Here is an 18,099-nt window from a genome sequence, read left to right as displayed (position 1 = left end):
GATACATACACATACACTCAGACACACACACTCACTCACACACAGGGATACACACACAGCGATGCACACACGCACGCACACACACAGGGATACACACACACATACTCACACACACAGGGATACACACACACAGGGATACACACACACATAGGGATACACACACACACAGACACACACACACAGGGATACATACACATACACTCACACACACACAGGGATACACACACACACGCACACACACACAGACACATACACACACATACACAGACACGCACACACAGGGATACACACACACACACATACACACACACACAGGGATACACACACACACATACACACACACACACGGATACACACACACACAGACACATACACACACCCTCACACACACAGGGATACACACACAGACACATACACATACACACACACACACAGACACAGACACATACATACACACACACAGACAGGGATGCACACACACACACATACACACACCCTCACACACACAGGGATACACACACACATACACACACCCTCACACACACAGGGATACACACACACAGGGATACACACACACACAGGGATATACACACACAGGTATACACACACAGGGATAACATACAGACACACACACACAGGGATAACACACACACAGGGACACACAGAGACACACATACACGGACACACACACATGGACACACAGGGATACACACAGGGACACACACACACACACACACACAGGGATAACACACAGGGACACACAGACACACTCACACAGGGATAACACACAGGAACACACGCACAGGGACACACACACACAGGGATACACAGACACACACACAGGGATACACACACACAGGGACACACACACACAGACGCACATACACAGGGATAACACACAGCGACACACAGCAACACACACACACACACACGCACACAGGGATAACACACAGGGACACACACACACAGGGATACACAGACACACACACACAGGGATACACACACACGGACACAGACACACACACACACGGACACATAGACACACTCACATGCACACACACGGACACTCGCAGGGACACACAGACACACTCACACAGGAACACACACAGAGAGACAGACACACACAGGGACACACACAAATACAGTCACACAGACACACACACACACACTCATATACACAGAGATACACACACACAGTGGCACAGCCAAATACAAACACACACAAACACGCACAGGGACACACACGTGTACACACATACACACACACACACACACGGACACACACACATACATACACTCACACTCACACACAGGGACACACACGCACACACTCACTTACGCACACTCAGGGACACACACACAGCCAAACACACATGCACACGCACACACATACACACACAAAGGGACACAGACACATACTATCACACACCATCACACACACACACACACTCACACCGACACACACACACACACACACACACACACACAGCACTGACCCTCCGACAGTGCCCACTCCCTCAGCATTGACCCTCCGACAGTGCCCACTCCCTCAGTACGGACCCTCTGACAGTGCGGCACTCCCTCAGCACTGACCCTCCCACTGTGCGGCACTCCCTCAGCACTGACCCTCTGACAGTGCGGTGCTCCCTCAGCACTGACCCTCCCACTGTCCCCACTCCCTCAGTACTGACCCTCCGACAGTGCCCACTCCCTCAGCACTGACCCTCCGACAGTGCGGCACTCCCTCAGCACTGACCCTCCGACAGTGCCTACTCCCTCAGCACTGACCCTCCGACAGTGCGGCACTCCCTCAGCACTGACCCTCCGACAGTGCGGCGCTCCCTCAGCACTGACCCTCCGACAGTGCGGCACTCCCTTGGCACTGACCTTCCGACAGTGCCCACTCCCTCAGCACTGACCCTCCGACAGTGCCCACTCCCTCAGCACTGACCCTCCGACAGTGTCCGCTCCCTCAGCACTGACCCTCCGACTGTGCGGCACTCCCTCAGCACTGACCCTCCGACAGTCCCCACTCCCTCAGCACTGACCCTCTGACAGTGCGGCACTCCCTCAGCACTGACCCTCCCACAGTGCGGCACTCCCTCAGCACTGACCCTCTGACAGTGCGGCACTCCCTCAGCACTGACCCTCTGACAGTGAGGCACTCCCTCAGCACTGACCCTCCGACAGTGTGGCATTCCCTCAGCACTGACCCTCCCACAGTGCGGCACTCCCTCAGCACTGACCCTCTGACAGTGCGGCACTCCCTCAGCACTGACCCTCTGACAGTGAGGCACTCCCTCAGCACTGACCCTCCGACAGTGTGGCATTCCCTCAGCACTGACCCTCCGACAGTGCCCATTCCCTCAGCACTGACCCTCTGACAGTGCGGCACTCCCTCAGCACTGACCCTCCGACAGTGCAGCGCTCCCTCAGCACTGACCCTCCGACAGTGCAGCGCTCCCTCAGCACTGACCCTCCGACAGTGCCCACTCCCTCAGCACTGACCCTCCGACAGTGCCCACTCCCTCAGCACTGAGCCTCCGACAGTGCCCACTCCCTCAGCACTGACCCTCCAACAGCGTGGCACTCCCTCAGCACTGACCCTCCCACAGTGCCCACTCCCTCAGCACTGACCCTCCGGCAGTCCCCACTCCCTCAGTACTAACCCTCTGACAGTGCGGCACTCCCTCAGCACTGACCCTCCCACTGTGCGGCACTCCCTCAGCACTGACCCTCTGACAGTGCGGTGCTCCCTCAGCACTGACCCTCCCACTGTCCCCACTCCCTCAGTACTGACCCTCCGACAGTGCCCACTCCCTCAGCACTGACCCTCGGACAGTGCAGCGCTCCCTCAACACTGACACTCCGACAGTGCGGTACTCCCTCAGCACTGACCCTCCGACAGTGCGGTACTCCCTCAGCACTGACCCTCCGACAGTGCGGTACTCCCTCAGCACTGACCCTCCGACAGTGCGACACTCCCTCAACACTGACCCTCCCACAGTGCAGCACCCCCTCAGCACTGACCCTCCAACAGTGCCCACTCCCTCAGCACTGACCCTCTGACAGTGCGGTACTCCCTCAGCACTGACCCTCCAACAGTGCAGTGCTCCCTCAGCACTGACCCTCTGACAGTGCGGCACTCCCTCAGCACTGACCCTCCCACAGTACGGCACTCCCTCAGCACTGACCCTCCGACAGTGCGGCACTCCCTCAGCACTGACCCTCCAACAGTGCGGCACTCCCTCAGCACTGACCCTCTGACAGTGCGGCACTCCCTCAGCACTGACCCTCCGACAGTGCCCACTCCCTCAGCACTGACCCTCCGACAGTGCGGCGCTCCCTCAGCACTGACCCTCCCACAGTGCGGCACTCCCTCAGCACTGACCCTCCGACAGAGCGGCACTCCCTCAGTACTGACCCTCCGACAGTGCAGCACTCCCTCAGCACTGACCCTCCCACAGTGCGGCACTCCCTCAGCACTGACCCTCCCACAGTGCGGCACTCCCTCAGCACTGACCCTCCCACAGTGCGGCACTCCCTCAGCACTGACCCTCCCACAGTGCGGCACTCCCTCAGCACTGACCCTCCCACAGTGCGGCACTCCCTCAGTACTGACCCTCCGACAGTGCAGCACTCCCTCAGCACTGACCCTCCCACAGTGCGGCACTCCCTCAGCACTGACCCTCCCACAGTGCGGCACTCCCTCAGCACTGACCCTCCCACAGTGCGGCACTCCCTCAGCACTGACCCTCCGACAGTGCCCATTCCCTCAGCACTGACCCTCCGACAGTGCGGCGCTCCCTCAGTACTGACCCTCCGACAGTGCGGCACTCCCTCAGCACTGACCCTCCGACAGTGCGGCGCTCCCTCAGCACTGACCCTCCGACAGTGCGGCACTCCCTCAGCACTGACCCTCCGACACTGGTGCACTCCCTCAGCACTGACCCTCCGACACTGGTGCACTCCCTCAGCACTGACCCTCCGACAGTGCCCACTCCCTCAGCACTGAGCCTCCGACAGTGCCCACTCCCTCAGCACTGACCCTCCAACAGCGTGGCACTCCCTCAGCACTGACCCTCCCACAGTGCCCACTCCCTCAGCACTGACCCTCCGGCAGTGCCCACTCCCTCAGCACTGACCCTCCGACAGTGCGGCACTCCCTCAGCACTGACCCTCCGGCAGTGCCCACTCCCTCAGCACTGACCCTCCGACAGTGCGGCACTCCCTCAGCACTGACCCTCCGACAGTGCCCACTCCCTCAGCACTGACCCTCCCACAGTGCGGCACTCCCTCAGCACTGACCCTCCGACAGTGCCCACTCCCTCAGCACTGACCCTCCGACAGTGCCCACTCCTCAGCACTGACCCTCCCACAGTGCCCACTCCCTCAGCACTGACCCTCCGACAGTGCCCACTCCTCAGCACTGACCCTCCCACAGTGCCCACTCCCTCCGCACTGACCCCAGGTCGTTCTGCCTCTTGCTCTGTGTCTGAGGTTTGAATAATGAGTCTGATGGGTCAGAGGTCAGGTGTCCTCCCTGTGTTGGCGAGACTCGGTCGCTGCCTTCCTCCCCAGCGGGTGTCAGATCGCCGTGCCCCGGATGGATACTCACCACATGGTGGGTCCCATTGGCTGTGCCAATGGAGAACAGCTCGGTGAAGTTCGGGGCCGAGCGGCCTGCCAATCCGGCGTTGCCGTAGACATGGTGAGGGAACTTGTCCAAGTCGGTGTCCACGGTGCCAATCTGGGAGGTGCGGACGTGGTACGGGAAGTTCCTGTTGGCAGCTGATGGCCGCGTGATCACCTGTGGGGCCGGGGCAGACAGGGAGCCTTGAGAGAGCGGGCGTACATGGAGGAGGACGATCAGGAAAGGCCAGGCTGCAGTCGGGCCTACCTCACCATTCGCCCACATCGAGCACAGTGTCACTCCTCTGCATGGGGGTCGGAGACCCTCTCCCCTCCCGTCTGTCCACCAGTCACTGAGAGTCCTTCAGGAGGGATCCGGGATCAGACTGACCATCCCCCAGCCCCTTCGTCGGGAATGGGGGATGTTTACCCAATGGGAATGGCCTGGGGCCATCCAAAACCATTCGGCACCGTAGCCTGTTCCGCCATTCAACCCGCCATGGCACGTAGAGTCCTCCTGAATGGAGGGCCCTCGCCCCAAAGTGGCCCAGGCCGACCAAAATGGCCGCCCTCGCCAACCCCGCTTTCCCTGCGCTTAGCCCACTTCCTCCTGATCCTTTCCTGTCTTCCAACTCACTCTCCCGTTCCCACTTTCTCCGGTGATCCCGGGACACCACTCCTATTCGCAAATATTTCCAAGTTTCGGCCCGAACCTCCTTTCTGCGGCTGAGGACGCCCCCGCTAGAGGCATTCAACGGGAATGGGGAACGGTGACGTGGACCTGTTGGGATTGGCAGAGGGGGGTGGGTTGGGATCGTGGAGCCCGAGTGGATCATGGCTAAGAGCCGGGAGGTCAGGCTGCAGCTCTGGAAAGCCCTGGTTTGACCACCCTTGGAATATTATGTCCAGTCCTGGTCGCCTCATCCTAGGAAGGGTGTGGAAGCATCAGAGGGGGTGCCGAGGAGATTTCCCAGGCTGCTGCCTGGACTGGGGAGGGGGGGAGGTGGGGGGGGGCATGTCTGATGAAGGAAAGGTTGAGGGAGCTGGGGCTTATCTGATTGGAGTGAAGAAGGATGAGAGGTGTCGATAGAGTGGATAGCCAGAGAGCTTTTCGCAGGGTGGAAGTGGCTATCATGAGGGAGATCATTTTAAGGGGATTGGGGGAAGGTTTCGGGGAGGTGTCAGAGGTAGGTGCGTTCCTCAGAGAGTGGTGGGTGTGTGGAATGCACTGCCCGCGGTGGGAGTAGAGTCAGAGACATTAGGGATGTTTAAGCGATTCTTGGACAGGCACATGGAGGATATGACAGTGAAGGGTATGTCTGATCTTAGAAGGCCGGCAGGCCATCGAGGGCCGAAGGGCCTGTCCTCTGCTTTACGGTTCAATGTTAGATGGGTCACAGAGCCAGGACAGGGACAGTGGGCAGAATGGCCTCCGTCTGCAACAATACGGTGGCGTGGATCCTGCAGTCGGGGGGAGGGCTCTGAGGGGGTGGGGAACCCCTGACCATGGACAGCGCTCCTCCCCCACTCCCCTCCCCCCCCCAGTGCTGTCTCGGAGTGGGGGGGGGGGGAGGGGGGGTACTCACCAGGAAGACAGTGTGGGCGTACAGGTAGATTCCCAGCTGGATCCCATTGACCACCTTCTCGCGGACCCACTTGGGAATTCCGAAGTTAGCAATCAGCGCCATGATGGGTACGGCAAAGAACCTGTGGGGCCAGGACAGCAGTGAGAGCACCCGACCCACCCCCCCCCGGGTGGGAAACGGGCACGATCGCACCATGACAGAACATTCCAGAACACCACCACCACCACCACCACCACCCTGCCTCCACTCCGCCCACTCCCCTCACACAGTGTGTGTGTGTGTCTGTGTGTGCGTGAGTGTGTGTGTGTGTGTGTGAGAGAGACTGTGTGTGTCTGTCTGTGTCTGTGTGTGTGAGTGTGTGTCTGTGTGTGTGAGTGTGTGTGTGTCTGTGTGCGTGTCTGAGTGCGTCTCTATATGTGTGTAAGTGTGTGTGTGTGTAAGTGTGTGTGTCTGAGTGCGTCTCTGTATGTGTGTGTAAGTGGGTGTGTGGGTGTGTGTGTGTGGGTAAGTGTGTGTGTGTCTGTGTGTGTGTCTGAGTACGTGTCTGTATGTGTGTGTAAGTGGGTATGTGGGTGTGTGTGTATGTCTGTGTGTGTGTCTGTGTGGGTGTGTCTGTGTGTGTGTCTGTGTGTGGGTGTGTCTGTGTGTGTGTCTGTGTGTGTGTGTCTGTGTGTGTGTGTCTGTGTGTGTGTCTGTGTGGGTGTGTCTGTGTGGGGGTGTGTCTGTGTGTGTGTGTGTCTGTGTGGGGGTGTGTCTGTGTGGGTGTCTATGTGTGTGTCTGTGTGTGTGTGTCTGTGTGTGTGTCTGTGTGTGGGTGTGGGTGGGTGTGTCTGTGTGTGTGTGTCTGTGTGTGTATGTCTGTGTGTGTGTGGGTGTGTCTGTGTGTGTGTCTGTGTGTGTGTGTCTGTGCGGGTGTGTCTGTGTGGGTGTGTCTGTGTGTGGGTGTGTGTGGGTGTGTCTGTGTTGTGTGTCTGTGTGTGTGTCTGTGTGTGTGTCTGTGTGTGTGTCTGTGTGTGTGTGTCTGTGTGTGTGTCTGTGTGTGGGTGTGTGTGGGTGTGTCTGTGTGTGTGTCTGTGTGTGTATGTCTGTGTGTGTGTCTGTGTGTGTGTGTGTCTGTGGGGGTGTGTCTGTGTGGGGGTGTGTCTGTGTGTGTGTGTCTGTGTGGGGGTGTGTCTGTGTGGGTGTCTGTGTGTGTGTGTCTGTGTGTGTGTCTGTGTGTGTGTCTGTGTGTGGGTGTGTGTGGGTGTGTCTGTGTGTGTGTGTCTGTGTGTGTGTGTCTGTGTGTGTGTGTCTGTGTGGGGGTGTGTCTGTGTGTGTGTGTCTGTGTGGGGGTGTGTCTGTGTGGGGGTGTGTGTGTGTGGGGGTGTGTCTGTGTGGGGGGGTGTCTGTGTGGGGGTGTGTGTGTGTCTGTGTGGGGGTGTGCGTGTGGGGGGGTGTCTGTGTGGGGGTGTGTCTCTGTGTGTGTGTGTCTGTGTGGGGGTTGTGTGTGTGTCTGTGTGGGGGTGTGTCTGTGTGGGGGTGTGTCTGTGTGGGGGTTGTGTGTGTGTGTGTCTGTGTGGGGGTTGTGTGTGTGTGTGTCTGTGTGGGGGTGTGTCTGTGTGGGTGCGTGTGTGTGTGTGTGTCTGTGTGTGAGTGTGTGTGTGTCTGTGTGTGGGGGTGTGTCTGTGTGTGTGTGGGGGTGTGTCTGTGTGGGGGGTGTCTGTGTGGGGATGTGTGTGTGTGTGTGTGTGTGGGGGGGTGTGTCTGTGTGTGTGTGTCTGTGTGTGGGGGTGTGTCTGTGTGTGTGTGGGGGTGTGTCTGTGTGTGGGTGGGTGTGTGTGGGTGTGTCTGTGTGTGTGTGTGTGTCTGTGTGTGGGGGTGTGTGTGTGGGGGGGTGTGTCTGTGTGGGGGGGTGTCTGTGTGGGTGTGTGTGTGTCTGTGTGTGTCTGTGTGTGTGTGTCTGTGTGTGTGTGTGTCTGTGTGGGGGGGTGTCTGTGTGTGGGTGTGGGTGTGTCTGTGTGTGTGTGTCTGTGTGGGGGTGTGTCTGTGTGTGTGTGTCTGTGTGTGGGGGTGTGTCTGTGTGTGTGTGGGGGTGTGTCTGTGTGTGGGTGGGTGTGTGTGGGTGTGTCTGTGTGTGTGTGTGTGTCTGTGTGTGGGGGTGTGTGTGTGGGGGGGTGTGTCTGTGTGGGGGGGTGTCTGTGTGGGTGTGTGTGTGTCTGTGTGTGTCTGTGTGTGTGTGTCTGTGTGTGTGTGTCTGTGTGGGGGGGTGTCTGTGTGTGGGTGTGGGTGTGTCTGTGTGTGTGTGTCTGTGTGGGGGTGTGTCTGTGTAGGGGTGTGTCTGTGTGTGGGGGGGGTGTCTGTGTGGGTGTGTGTGTCTGTGTGGGGGTGTCTGTGTGTGTGGGTGTGTCTGTGTGGGGGTGTGTCTGTGTGGGGGTGTGTCTGTGTGTGTGTCTGTGTGGGGGTGTCTGTGTGTGTGGGTGTGTCTGTGTGGGGGTGTGTCTGTGTGGGGGGGTGTCTGTGTGGGTGTGTGTGTGTCTGTGTGTGTCTGTGTGTGTGTGTCTGTGTGTGTGTGTCTGTGTGGGGGGGTGTCTGTGTGTGGGTGTGGGTGTGTCTGTGTGTGTGTGTCTGTGTGGGGGTGTGTCTGTGTAGGGGTGTGTCTGTGTGTGGGGGGGGTGTCTGTGTGGGTGTGTGTGTCTGTGTGGGGGTGTCTGTGTGTGTGGGTGTGTCTGTGTGGGGGTGTGTCTGTGTGGGGGTGTGTCTGTGTGTGTGTCTGTGTGGGGGTGTCTGTGTGTGTGGGTGTGTCTGTGTGGGGGTGTGTCTGTGTGGGGGTGTGTGTGTGTGGGGGTGTGTCTGTGTGGGGGTGTCTGTGTGTGTGGGTGTGTCTGTGTGGGGGTGTGTCTGTGTGGGGGTGTGTCTGTGTGTGTGTGTCTGTGTGGGGGTTGTGTGTGTGTGTCTGTGTGGGGGTGTGTCTGTGTGTGTGTGTCTGTGTGGGGGTGTGTCTGTGTGGGGGTGTGTGTGTGTGGGGGTGTGTGTGTGTGGGGGTGTGTCTGTGTGGGGGTGTGTGTGTGTGTGTCTGTGTGGGTGTGTGTGTGTCTGTGTGGGGGTGTGTCTGTGTGGGGGTGTGTCTGTGTGGGGGTGTGTCTGTGTGTGTGTGTGTCTGTGTGGGGGTTGTGTGTGTGTGTGTCTGTGTGGGGGTGTGTCTGTGTGGCGGTGTGTCTGTGTGTGTGTGTCTGTGTGGGGGGGTGTCTGTGTGGGGGTGTGTGTGTGGGGGTGTGTCTGTGTGTGTGTGGGGGTGTGTCTGTGTGTCTGTGTGTGTCTGGGGGTGTGTCTGTGTGTGTGGGGGTGTGTCTGTGTGGGGGTGTGTCTGTGTGTGTGTGTGGGGGTGTGTCTGTGTGGGGGGTGTGTCTGTGTGTGTGTGTGTCTGTGTGGGGGTGTGTCTGTGTGGGTGTCTGTGTGTGTGTGTCTGTGTGTGGGTGTGTGTGGGTGTGTCTGTGTGTGTGTGTCTGTGTGTGTATGTCTGTGTGTGTGTGGGTGTGTCTGTGTGTGTGTCTGTGTGTGTGTGTCTGTGTGGGTGTGTCTGTGTGGGTGTGTCTGTGTGTGTGGGTGTGTGTGGGTGTGTCTGTGTTGTGTGTCTGTGTGTGTGTCTGTGTGTGTGTCTGTGTGTGTGTGTCTGTGTGTGTGTCTGTGTGTGGGTGTGTGTGGGTGTGTCTGTGTGTGTGTCTGTGTGTGTATGTCTGTGTGTGTGTCTGTGTGTGTGTGTGTCTGTGGGGGTGTGTCTGTGTGGGGGTGTGTCTGTGTGTGTGTGTCTGTGTGGGGGTGTGTCTGTGTGGGTGTCTGTGTGTGTGTCTGTGTGTGGGTGTGTGTGGGTGTGTCTGTGTGTGTGTGTCTGTGTGTGTGTGTCTGTGTGTGTGTGTCTGTGTGGGGGTGTGTCTGTGTGTGTGTGTCTGTGTGGGGGTGTGTCTGTGTGGGTGTGTGTGTGTGTGGGGGTGTGTCTGTGTGGGGGTGTGTCTGTGTGGGGGTGTGTGTGTCTGTGTGGGGGTGTGCGTGTGGGGGTGTGTCTGTGTGGGGGTGTGTCTGTGTGTGTGTGTGTCTGTGTGGGGGTTGTGTGTGTGTCTGTGTGGGGGTGTGTCTGTGTGGGGGTGTGTCTGTGTGGGGGTTGTGTGTGTGTGTGTCTGTGTGGGGGTTGTGTGTGTGTGTCTGTGTGGGGGTGTGTCTGTGTGGGTGCGTGTGTGTGTGTGTCTGTGTGTGAGTGTGTGTGTGTCTGTGTGTGGGGGTGTGTCTGTGTGTGTGTGGGGGTGTGTCTGTGTGGGGGGTGTCTGTGTGGGGATGTGTGTGTGTGTGTGGGGGGGGGTGTGTCTGTGTGTGTGTGTCTGTGTGTGGGGGTGTGTCTGTGTGTGTGTGGGGGTGTGTCTGTGTGTGGGTGGGTGTGTGTGGGTGTGTCTGTGTGTGGGTGTGTGTGTGTGTGTGTCTGTGTGTGGGGGTGTGTGTGTGGGGGGGTGTGTCTGTGTGGGGGGGTGTCTGTGTGGGTGTGTGTGTGTCTGTGTGTGTCTGTGTGTGTGTGTCTGTGTGTGTGTGTCTGTGTGTGTGTGTGTCTGTGTGGGGGGGTGTCTGTGTGTGGGTGTGGGTGTGTCTGTGTGTGTGTGTCTGTGTGGGGGTGTGTCTGTGTAGGGGTGTGTCTGTGTGTGGGGGGGGTGTCTGTGTGGGTGTGTGTGTGGGGGGTGGTGTGTCTGTGTGGGGGGGTGTCTGTGTGTGTGGGGGTGTGTCTGTGTGGGGGTGTGTCTGTGTGTGTGTCTGTGTGGGGGTGTCTGTGTGTGTGGGTGTGTCTGTGTGGGGGTGTGTCTGTGTGGGGGGGTGTCTGTGTGGGGGTGTCTGTGTGTGTGGGTGTGTCTGTGTGGGGGTCTGTCTGTGTGGGGGTTTCTGTGTGTGTGGGTGTGTCTGTGTGGGGGTGTGTCTGTGTGGGGGTGTGTCTGTGTGGGGGTGTGTCTGTGTGGGGGTGTCTGTGTGTGTGGGTGTGTCTGTGTGGGGGTGTGTCTGTGTGGGGGTGTGTCTGTGTGTGTGTGTCTGTGTGGGGGTTGTGTGTGTGTGTCTGTGTGGGGGTGTGTCTGTGTGTGTGTGTCTGTGTGGGGGTGTGTCTGTGTGGGGGTGTGTGTGTGTGGGGGGGTGTCTGTGTGGGGGTGTGTGTGTGGGGGTGTGTCTGTGTGTGTGGGGGGGTGTGTCTGTGTGTCTGTGTGTGTCTGGGGGTGTGTCTGTGTGTGTGGGGGTGTGTCTGTGTGGGGGTGTGTCTGTGTGTGTGTGTGTGGGGGTGTGTCTGTGTGGGGGGTGTCTGTGTGGGGATGTGTGTGTGTGTGTGTGTGTGGGGGTGTGTGTCTGTGTGTGTGTCTGTGTGTGGGGGTGTGTCTGTGTGTGTGTGGGGGTGGGTCTGTGTGTGGGTGGGTGTGTGTGGGTGTGTCTGTGTGTGGGTGTGTGTGTGTGTGTGTCTGTGTGTGGGGGTGTGTGTGTGGGGGGGTGTGTCTGTGTGGGGGGGTGTCTGTGTGGGTGTGTGTGTGTGTGTGTGTGTGTGTGTGTGTGTCTGTGTGTGTGTGTCTGTGTGTGTGTGTCTGTGTGGGGGGGTGTCTGTGTGTGGGTGTGGGTGTGTCTGTGTATGTGTGTCTGTGTGGGGGTGTGTCTGTGTAGGGGTGTGTCTGTGTGTGGGGGGGTGTCTGTGTGGGTGTGTGTGTGTGGGGGGTGTGTCTGTGTGGGGGGGTGTCTGTGTGTGTGGGGGTGTGTCTGTGTGGGGGTGTGTCTGTGTGTGTGTCTGTGTGGGGGTGTCTGTGTGTGTGGGTGTGTCTGTGTGGGGGTCTGTCTGTGTGGGGGTTTCTGTGTGTGTGGGTGTGTCTGTGTGGGGGTGTCTGTGTGTGTGGGTGTGTCTGTGTGGGGGTGTGTGTGTGTGGGGGTGTGTCTGTGTGGGGGTGTCTGTGTGTGGGGGTGTGTCTGTGTGTGTGTGTCTGTGTGGGGGTTGTGTGTGTGTGTCTGTGTGGGGATGTGTCTGTGTGTGTGTGTCTGTGTGTGTGTGTCTGTGTGGGGGTGTGTCTGTGTGGGGGTGTGTCTGTGTGTGTGTGTCTGTGTGGGGGTGTGTCTGTGTGTGTGTGTCTGTGTGGGGGTGTGTCTGTGTGGGGGTGTGTGTGTGTGGGGGTGTGTCTGTGTGGGGGTGTGTGTGTGTGTCTGTGTGGGGGTGTGTCTGTGTGGGTGTGTGTGTGTCTGTGTGGGGGTGTGTCTGTGTGGGGGTGTGTCTGTGTGTGTGTGTGTCTGTGTGGGGGTTGTGTGTGTGTGTGTCTGTGTGGGGGTGTGTCTGTGTGGGGGTGTGTCTGTGTGTGTGTGTCTGTGTGGGGGGGTGTCTGTGTGGGGGTGTGTGTGTGGGGGTGTGTCTGTGTGTGTGTGGGGGTGTGTCTGTGTGTCTGTGTGTCTGTGTGTGTGTCGGGTGTGTCTGTGTGTGTCTGGGGGTGTGTCTGTGTGTGTGGGGGTGTGTCTGTGTGGGGGTGTGTCTGTGTGTGTGTGTCTGTGTGGGGGTGTGTCTGTGTGTGTGTGTCTGTGTGGGGGGGTGTCTGTGTGTGTGTGTGTGTGTCTGTGGTGGGGGTGTGTCTGTGTGGGGGTGTGTCTGTGTGTGTGTGTCTGTGTGGGGGTTGTGTGTGTGTGTGTCTGTGTGGGGGTGTGTCTGTGTGGGGGTGTGTCTGTGTGTGTGGGGGTGTGTCTGTGTGTGTGTGGGGGGGTGTCTGTGTGTGTGGGGGTGTGTCTGTGTGGGGGTGTGTCTGTGTGTGTGTGGGGGTGTGTCTGTGTGGGTATGTGTGTGTGTGGGGGTGTGTGTGTGTGGGGGTGTGTGTCTGTGTGTGTGTGTGTGTCTGTGTGGGGGTGTGTCTGTGTGGGTGTGTGTGTGTGTGGTGGTGTGTGTGTGGGGGGTGTGTCTGTGTGGGGGTGAGTGTGTGGGTGTGTGTGGGGGTGTGTGTCTGTGTGGGTGTGTGTGTGTGTGTGGAGGTGTGTGTGTGGGGGGGGTGTGTCTGTGTGGGTGTGTGTGTGTGGGGGGGGGTGTGAGTGTGTGGGTAAGAGTGTGTGTGTGTCTGTGTGTGTGTCTGAGTGCGTGTCTGTATGTGTGTGTAAGTGGGTGTGTGGGTGTGTGTGTGTATGTCTGTGTGTGTGTCTGTGTGTGTGTGTCTGTGTGGGTATGTCTGTGTGGGTGTCTGTGTTGTGTGTCTGTGTGTGTGTGTGTCTATGTGGGGGTGTGTCTGTGTGTGTGTGTCTGTGTGGGGGGGTGTCTGTGTGGGTGTGTCTGTGTGTGTGTGTCTGTGTGTGTGTCTGTGTGTGTGTGTGTCTGTGTGGGGGTGTGTCTGTGTGGGGGTGTGTCTGTGTGGGGGTGTCTGTGTGGGGGTGTCTGTGTGGGGGTGTGTGTGTGTGGGGGTGTGTCTGTGTGTGTGTGTCTGTGTGGGGGTGTGTCTGTGTGGGGGTGTGTGTGTGTGTGTCTGTGTGGGGGTGTGTCTGTGTGGGGGAGTGTCTGTGTGGGGGAGTGTCTGTGTGGGGGGGTGTCTGTGTGGGTGTGTGTGTGGGGGGGGGTGTGAGTGTGTGGGTAAGAGTGTGTGTGTGTCTGTGTGTGTGTCTGAGTGCGTGTCTGTATGTGTGTGTAAGTGGGTGTGTGGGTGTGTGTGTGTATGTCTGTGTGTGTGTCTGTGTGTGTGTGTCTGTGTGGGTATGTCTGTGTGGGTGTCTGTGTTGTGTGTCTGTGTGTGTGTGTGTCTATGTGGGGGTGTGTCTGTGTGTGTGTGTCTGTGTGGGGGGGTGTCTGTGTGGGTGTGTCTGTGTGTGTGTGTCTGTGTGTGTGTCTGTGTGTGTGTGTGTCTGTGTGGGGGTGTGTCTGTGTGGGGGTGTGTCTGTGTGGGGGTGTCTGTGTGGGGGTGTCTGTGTGGGGGTGTGTGTGTGTGGGGGTGTGTCTGTGTGTGTGTGTCTGTGTGGGGGTGTGTCTGTGTGGGGGTGTGTGTGTGTGTGTCTGTGTGGGGGTGTGTCTGTGTGGGGGAGTGTCTGTGTGGGGGGGTGTCTGTGTGGGGGTTGTGTGTGTGTGTGTCTGTGTGGGGGTGTGTCTGTGTGGGTGCGTGTGTGTGTGTGTGTGTCTGTGTGTGAGTGTGTGTGTGTCTGTGTGTGTGTGGGGGGGTGTCTGTGTGGGGGGGTGTCTGTGTGGGGGGTGTCTGTGTGGGGATGTGTGTGTGTGTGTGTGTGTGTGTGTGTGTGGGGGTGTGTCTGTGTGGGTGTGTGTGTGTCTGTGTGGGGGTGTGTCTGTGTGTGTGTCTGTGTGTGGGTGTGTGTGTGTGTGTGTCTGTGTGTGGGGGTGTGTCTGTGTGTGTGTGGGGTTGTGTCTGTGTGGGGGTGTGTCTGTGAGTGGGTGTGTGTGTGTGTGGGTGTGTGTGTGTGGGTGTGTCTGTGTGTGGGTGTGTGTGTGTGTGTGTGTGTGTGTGTGGGGGGGTGTCTGTGTGGGGGGGTGTCTGTGTGGGTCTGTGTGTGTGTGTGTGTGTGTCTGTGTGTGTCGGTGTGTGTGTGTGTGTGTCTGTGTGTGTCTGTGTGGGGGTGTGTCTGTGTAGGGGTGTGTCTGTGTGTGGGGGGGGTGTCTGTGTGGGGGTGTGTGTGTGTGGGGGTGTGTCTGTGTGGGGGTGTGTCTGTGTGTGTGGGGGTGTGTCTGTGTGGGGGTGTGTCTGTGTGTGGGTGTGTCTGTGTGGGGGTGTGTCTGTGTGGGGGTGTGTCTGTGTGTGTGGATGTGTCTGTGTGGGGGTGTGTCTGTGTGTGTGGGTGTGTCTGTGTGGTGGTCTGTCTGTGTGGGGGTTTCTGTGTGTGTGGGTGTGTCTGTGTGGGGGTGTCTGTGTGTGTGGGTGTGTCTGTGTGGGAGTGTGTCTGTGTGGGGGTGTGTCTGTGTGGGGGTGTGTCTGTGTGGGGGTGTGTCTGTGTAGGGGTGTGTCTGTGTGTGGGGTGGGGTGTCTGTGTGGGGGTGTGTGTGTTTGGGGGTGTGTCTGTGTGGGGGTGTGTCTGTGTGTGGGGGCGTGTCTGTGTGGGGGTGTGTCTGTGTGGGGGTGTGTCTGTGTGGGGGTGTGTCTGTGTGTGTGTGTCTGTGTGGGGGTGTCTGTGTGTGTGGGTGTGTCTGTGGGGGTGTGTCTGTGTGGGGGTGTCTGTGTGTGTGGGGGTGTCTGTGTGTGTGGATGTGTCTGTGTGGTGGTCTGTGTGTGTGTGTGTGTCTGTGTGTGTGTGTCTGTGTGGGGGTGTGTCTGTGTGTGTGTGTCTGTGTGGGGGTGTGTGTGTGTGGGGGTGTGTGTGTGTGGGGGTGTGTCTGTGTGGGGGTGTGTCTGTGTGGGGGTGTGTGTGTCTGTGTGGGGGGGTGTCTGTGTGTGTGTGTGTCTGTGTGGGGGTTGTGTGTGTGTGTCTGTGTGGGGGTTGTGTGTGTGTGTCTGTGTGGGGGTGTGTCTGTGTGTGTGTGTCTGTGTGGGGGTGTGTCTGTGTGGGTGTGTGTGTGTGTGGGGGTGTGTCTGTGTGTGTGTGGGGGTGTGTCTGTGTGTCTGTGTGTCTGTGTGTGTGTGGGGGGGTGTCTGTGTGTGGGGGGGTGTGTCTGTGTGGGGGTGTGTCTGTGTGTGTGTGTCTGTGTGGGGGTGTGTCTGTGTGGGTGTGTGTCTGTGTGGGTGTGTGTCTGTGTGGGGGTTGTGTGTGGGGGTGTGTCTGTGTGTGTGTGGGGGTGTGTCTGTATGTGTGTGGGGGGGTGTCTGTGTGTGGGGGGGGTGTCTGTGTGGGGGTGTGTGTGTTTGGGGGTGTGTCTGTGTGGGGGTGTGTCTGTGTGTGTGGGGGTGTGTCTGTGTGGGGGTGTGTCTGTGTGTGTGTGTCTGTGTGTGTGGGTGTGTCTGTGTGGGGGTGTGTCTGTGTGGGGGTTTCTGTGTGTGTGGGTGTGTCTGTGTGGGGGTGTCTGTGTGTGTGGGTGTGTCTGTGTTGGGGTGTGTCTGTGTGTGTGGGGGTGTGTGTGTGTGGGGGTGTGTCTGTGTGGGGGTGTGTCTGTGTGGGGGTGTGTCTGTGTGGGGGTGTCTGTGTGGGGGTGTCTGTGTGGGGGTGTCTGTGTGGGGGTGTGTCTGTGTGGGGGTGTGTCTGTGTGGGGGTGTGTCTGTGTGGTGGTGTGTCTGTGTGGGGGTGTCTGTGTGTGTGGATGTGTCTGTGTGGTGGTCTGTCTGTGTGGGGGTTTCTGTGTGTGTGGGTGTGTCTGTGTGTGTGGGTGTGTCTGTGTGGGGGTGTGTCTGTGTGGGGGTGTGTGTGTTTGGGGGTGTGTCTGTGTGGGGGTGTGTCTGTGTGTGTCTGTGTGGGGGTGTGTCTGTGTGGGGGTGTGTCTGTGTGTGTGGGTGTGTCTGTGTGGGGGTGTGTCTGTGTGGGGGTGTGTCTGTGGGTGTGGGGGTGTGTCTGTGTGGGTGTGTCTGTGTGTGTGGGGGTGTGTCTGTGTGGGTGTGTCTGTGTGTGTGGGGGTGTGTCTGTGTGGGGGGTGTCTGTGTGTGTGGGTGTGTCTGTGTGGGGGTGTGTCTGTGTGGGGGTGTGTGTGTTTGGGGGTGTGTCTGTGTGGGGGTGTGTCTGTGTGTGTGGGGGTGTGTCTGTGTGGGGGTGTGTCTGTGTGGGGGTGTCTGTGTGTGTGGATGTGTCTGTGTGGTGGTCTGTGTGTGTGTGTGTGTCTGTGTGTGTGTGTCTGTGTGTGTGTGTCTGTGTGGGGGTGTGTCTGTGTGGGGGTGTGTCTGTGTGTGTGTGTCTGTGTGGGGGTGTGACTGTGTGTGTGTGTCCTGTGTGGGGGGGGTGTCTGTGTGGGGGGGTGTCTGTGTGGGGGTGTGTCTGTGTGGGGGTGTGTGTGTCTGTGTGGGGGTGTGTCTGTGTGGGGGTGTGTCTGTGTGGGGGTGTGTCTGTGTGGGGGTTGTGTGTGTGTGTCTGTGTGTCTGTGTGTCTGTGTGTGTGTGGGGGTGTGTCTGTGTGGGGGGGTGTCTGTGTGTGTGTGTCTGTGTGGGGGGGTGTCTGTGTGTGTGTGTGTGTGTCTGTGGTGGTGGTGTGTCTGTGTGGGGGTGTGTCTGTGTGTGTGTGTCTGTGTGGGGGTTGTGTGTGTGTCTGTGTGGGGGTGTGTCTGTGTGGGGGTGTGTCTGTGTGTGTGTGGGGGGGTGTCTGTGTGTGTGTGGGGGGGTGTCTGTGTGTGTGAGGTTGTGTCTGTGTGGGGGTGTGTCTGTGTGTGTGTGTGTGTCTGTGGTGGTGGTGTGTCTGTGTGGGGGTGTGTCTGTGTGTGTGTGTCTGTGTGGGGGTTGTGTGTGTGTCTGTGTGGGGTGTTGTCTGTGTGGGGGTGTGTCTGTGTGTGTGTGGGGGTGTGTCTGTGTGTGTGTGGGGGGGTGTCTGTGTGTGTGAGGTTGTGTCTGTGTGGGGGTGTGTCTGTGTGTGTGTGGGGGGGTGTCTGTGTGGGTGTGTGTGTGTGTGGGGGTGTGTGTGTGTGGGGGTGTGTGTCTGTGTGTGTGTGTGTGTGTCTGTGTGGGGGTGTGTCTGTGTGGGTGTGTGTGTGTGTGGTGGTGTGTGTGTGGGGGTGTGTCTGTGTGGGGGTGAGTGTGTGGGTGTGTGTGTGTGGGGGGGTGTGTGTCTGTGTGGGTGTGTGTGTGTGTGGGGGTGTGTGTGTGGGGGGGTGTGTCTGTGTGGGTGTGTGTGTGGGGGGGGTGTGTGTGTGTGGGTAAGTGTGTGTGTGTGTGTGTCTGAGTGCGTGTCTGTATGTGTGTGTAAGTGGGTGTGTGGGTGTGTGTGTATGTCTCTGTGTGTGTCTGTGTGGGTGTGTCTGTGTGGGTGTGTCTGTGTGGGTGTCTGTGTTGTGTGTCTGTGTGTGTGTGTCTGTGTGTGGGTGTGTCTGTGT

At 58.7% G+C, this 18,099-nt stretch overlaps 2 protein-coding genes across 2 annotated transcripts in view; one reads left to right on the top strand and one right to left on the bottom strand.

The window, feature by feature from the left end:
• cog3 (component of oligomeric golgi complex 3) overlaps window positions 1-18,099 on the top strand; it is a 522,289-nt gene that overhangs the window by 304,575 nt on the left and 199,615 nt on the right. The window lies entirely within an intron of this gene.
• LOC140486041 (transmembrane protein 145-like) overlaps window positions 1-18,099 on the bottom strand; it is a 39,368-nt gene that overhangs the window by 3,781 nt on the left and 17,488 nt on the right. The window contains exons 4-5 of the mRNA XM_072584624.1: window positions 6,219-6,339; window positions 4,619-4,810 (exon numbers count right to left, since the gene is read on the bottom strand). Coding sequence (XP_072440725.1) covers window positions 4,619-4,810; window positions 6,219-6,339 — 313 coding nt within the window. The remainder of the gene's footprint in view (window positions 1-4,618; window positions 4,811-6,218; window positions 6,340-18,099) is intronic.

Source organism: Chiloscyllium punctatum, chromosome 15, assembly GCF_047496795.1.
Source record: "Chiloscyllium punctatum isolate Juve2018m chromosome 15, sChiPun1.3, whole genome shotgun sequence".
Lineage (NCBI taxonomy): Eukaryota > Metazoa > Chordata > Chondrichthyes > Orectolobiformes > Hemiscylliidae > Chiloscyllium > Chiloscyllium punctatum.
This window is presented reverse-complemented; position numbering and strand designations above follow the sequence as displayed.